Raw genomic sequence first — 3187 nt, forward strand, 5'->3', positions numbered from 1 at the left:
AGCCCTCTTCCGGATGAACCTGACACAAACGCGAACGAGCGGAACCGCGAGATTCGGCCTCTTTCTAGAAATATGACACCCTGGAGCTGAAAAAACAATGCGTGTGTCGTATCCAGTACTTTTCTCCACACCGCATTCACGTATGCCAGTGCTTGAAAGAGCTTCCTGAATATTAGTAACGACTGGGAAACTTTCCCATTATTCATAGATACATGGTATAAATTGTGTAACAAGAGGGACTTCTGAGGTTTAGCCTCTTTCTACCTATCGAGAGGTTTTGTTTGCAGATGCCATGATTCGAGTCATGTCGGCTGGTCTTCTGCACACTACTCTCACCTATTGTAATGAGAAAGACGTACGCTGTCAGCAAATGTTTCGATGCATGTTAGCTGAAGGTCGTCGCAGTAAGAAATCTGCGATCCGTGCCGAACTCTAAAGCTCCCGCGGCTTAAATGACTCGCAAATCAAAAATCATTCTCGCTGAGATGTTAAAATTTTACTGGGTGACCACCAGGTGGTCACGTGATTGGATGTTTTGTCTCCCTTGTATGGGCTGCGAACAAGTTGGATAAATCGTTCAGCTGCAACACCCTTTCGGTGTCTGGCTACCATGTTACCCGGAAGACGCACGAGAGCTGAGATACTGCCAATTTGCTTGACAGAAGAATTTGAGTTGCAGTGGCCGGTTTCGAACCACAGATATTTTTGTCTGTAAATTCGCACTCTAGCCAACCCGCTAGATACATCCTGGATTCTGTTAGCTGGGCACTACTAAGTTCGGTCCAGGTAGGCATAATTCCCGCATTAAGACCAACCTGATTTCCCGTTTGAACGCAAATTTAGAAAAGTGCTGGATCCACCTTTCATTTTTGAATCAAGACGGCGTTAAAGCTCCTTTGACTTCCAAACCACTGAAGCAGACGAATAACACCGGACCGATATTGTGTAGGTTCTTCCTTCAACTGATGGCCACGACGTGCCGAACTTGGATTTCTTTAGGTGACTGACCCCTGGTTGGGCCAAAACGGTATTTCACCTACATAAGAGATAAGATTTTGTCCTCGAAACCTTGGTGCAGTCGTCACACTTAGTTTTGCTGACAGTCTCTGGTTCTGTTTGCCGGGAGGCGATTCTTCGATTGCACCAGTGAAGAGCGCAGAGTGTTTCCCCTCTGGAAAGCTATGATAGCCATGTTTAGATTTCTCCGAATTACCTCCAGTGTCCCTGGTTTATATGAAATAACAGCAGTCCCGATCCATTCCCTGTTGGATTTCGCTAACGGCACCTACATCATTCGCAATTGACGCCTAATCAAGCTAGCTGGATATCCACTAACCCAAAGTTTGTTCTTTACTTCAGTCAGGGCTGCCGTCGGATCAGTTTCTTCTGTTCACCAGGTCCTCACACGCCTAAACATTGATGAGGCAATACTAACGAATACCGACTTCAGGTGTGAAGATGAGTGGTTTAAAACGGCCCCAGTGTCGGTTGGCTTCTCCTAAACCGTGGTCTTTAGTTTTCCTCGGACATTATGTGTCATCATGTCTAATAACCCAGTGTACCCGAGGTTGACTCTGTCTCCATATTAAATTTGATGTGTGGATTTATCATCATCATCATGGTTGTATGCCATGGTTGTACGAGGGCTGCGATACAGCCAGGGTGCCCACACCTAGACAGGAGGACGATTAGGGTCCTCAACCAAAGTCTTTGGCTCAAAAGCCTAACCGCAAGGCAGCTGCGTTCGACTGGAAATGCAAGTACATTACCATTTTTTACGGAACACGTCGCCATACATGTTCCAACCCCTAACCTGGAGGGCCAGGAGACTGTGTTCGTCAGACCTCTTAACATTGACCAACCTGGTATGAGAGACTCTGCGAGTGTCGCGCGGACACCCCCAGTATAGCTCAATGGGTCTCCGAGGTACACAAACCGCCACACCACGATAAGGTCCAGTCTCTTTTCCCATTTCCTATCTGATTCTCTCCTTTTCGCTCGAGTTCCGCAGTTCTGACGTGTGTTGAAGAGCGCTGAACATCAATAGGATATGCAATGTCACGGACATCATCCAGTATAGCTCAATGGGTCTCCGAGGTACACAAACCGCCACACCACGATAAGGTCCAGTCTCTTCGTGACGGATGTGGACTCAATACATTCAGATAGTTGTAAACACAAAAAGGCGAGTGGGCCTTACAACTATCTGAATGAACCGATTTCACACGCTTAATTTAGTATCGAGATAGAGGTCAGCTTGTGAAACTATTGCGGGATAAACACATCCATAATTAATCGACACGCACGCACGTAACCTGCGCGTTTCAGTGCTATAAAAGGTCCATCTCATGCACACAGAGTTTGGCGCCTCGCAACTAAAGTATGTGGCTCATCCTAGTGTCATGTTTCTCCGCGTTCATCTGGTCTGTTGCTCGGGCAAGCATAGAGTGAGTTGCACTAAACTTTTTATTCACAACAACCTCGTTGTTGATCATAGAATACCCCTGTGGAGATCGTGTGGAAGGCACTATTGTGGACCGTTGTCTTTCGGCACTCCAACACAACAATTCAAAATGCTGTTCGACACCGGCTCCTGTAGCACATGGGTTCGATCAGTCGATTCGGAGACAGAGTTCACAGACCAAGCCTATGACCACGAGAGCTCCGAATCCGCTGAAGTCGAGGAGGATTATCAGACGATGGAATATGCGAATTGTCGCATTACTGGAATCGTTGTGAACGATGTTGTGAAGGTGAGTCGTTTGGCTAACTAGACACACCAGGAAATTCGACCTGACTTGTTCCTCACTCGACTGTTGACCGTTTTGTTACAGTTGGGAAATCAGAACATACATATCAGCTTTGCCAACGGGGTCGAACTATCTCAGTCCTGTCCACCGATAATGAGGTTCGACGGGATAGTTGGTCTTTGTGCGGTCCCGGGGAAAGCGTCGTTTCTCAATCAGTTATTCGAAGCGGAGATCATAGACGAGCGTATATTTTCCATATGGATCAATCCGTAAGTACACGTGAGCACTCGCGAGTTCGTGGCGCACTGTTTTGTTGTTAGATGTTCACTGGTACTCACTGTTTGTTTGTTTTTCATTCTGTGCGCGTTTGAAGAGACACGCAAGACCCGTTGGCTGGCTCGTTGCTACTTGGTGGTGTGCACGACGGACTGTACTCC

At 47.1% G+C, this 3187-nt stretch overlaps 1 protein-coding gene across 1 annotated transcript in view; it reads left to right on the forward strand.

Annotated features, from left to right (window-relative positions):
* T265_11704 (hypothetical protein) overlaps nucleotides 1-3187 on the forward strand; it is a gene marked incomplete at both ends in the record, with an annotated part of 26735 nt that overhangs the window by 21022 nt on the left and 2526 nt on the right. The window contains 2 exons of the mRNA XM_009178425.1: nucleotides 2498-2753; nucleotides 2835-3019. Of these exons, the coding sequence (XP_009176689.1) occupies nucleotides 2498-2753; nucleotides 2835-3019 (441 nt within the window). The remainder of the gene's footprint in view (nucleotides 1-2497; nucleotides 2754-2834; nucleotides 3020-3187) is intronic.

This window comes from Opisthorchis viverrini (genome assembly GCF_000715545.1).
Source record: "Opisthorchis viverrini unplaced genomic scaffold opera_v5_556, whole genome shotgun sequence".
Taxonomy (NCBI): domain Eukaryota; kingdom Metazoa; phylum Platyhelminthes; class Trematoda; order Opisthorchiida; family Opisthorchiidae; genus Opisthorchis; species Opisthorchis viverrini.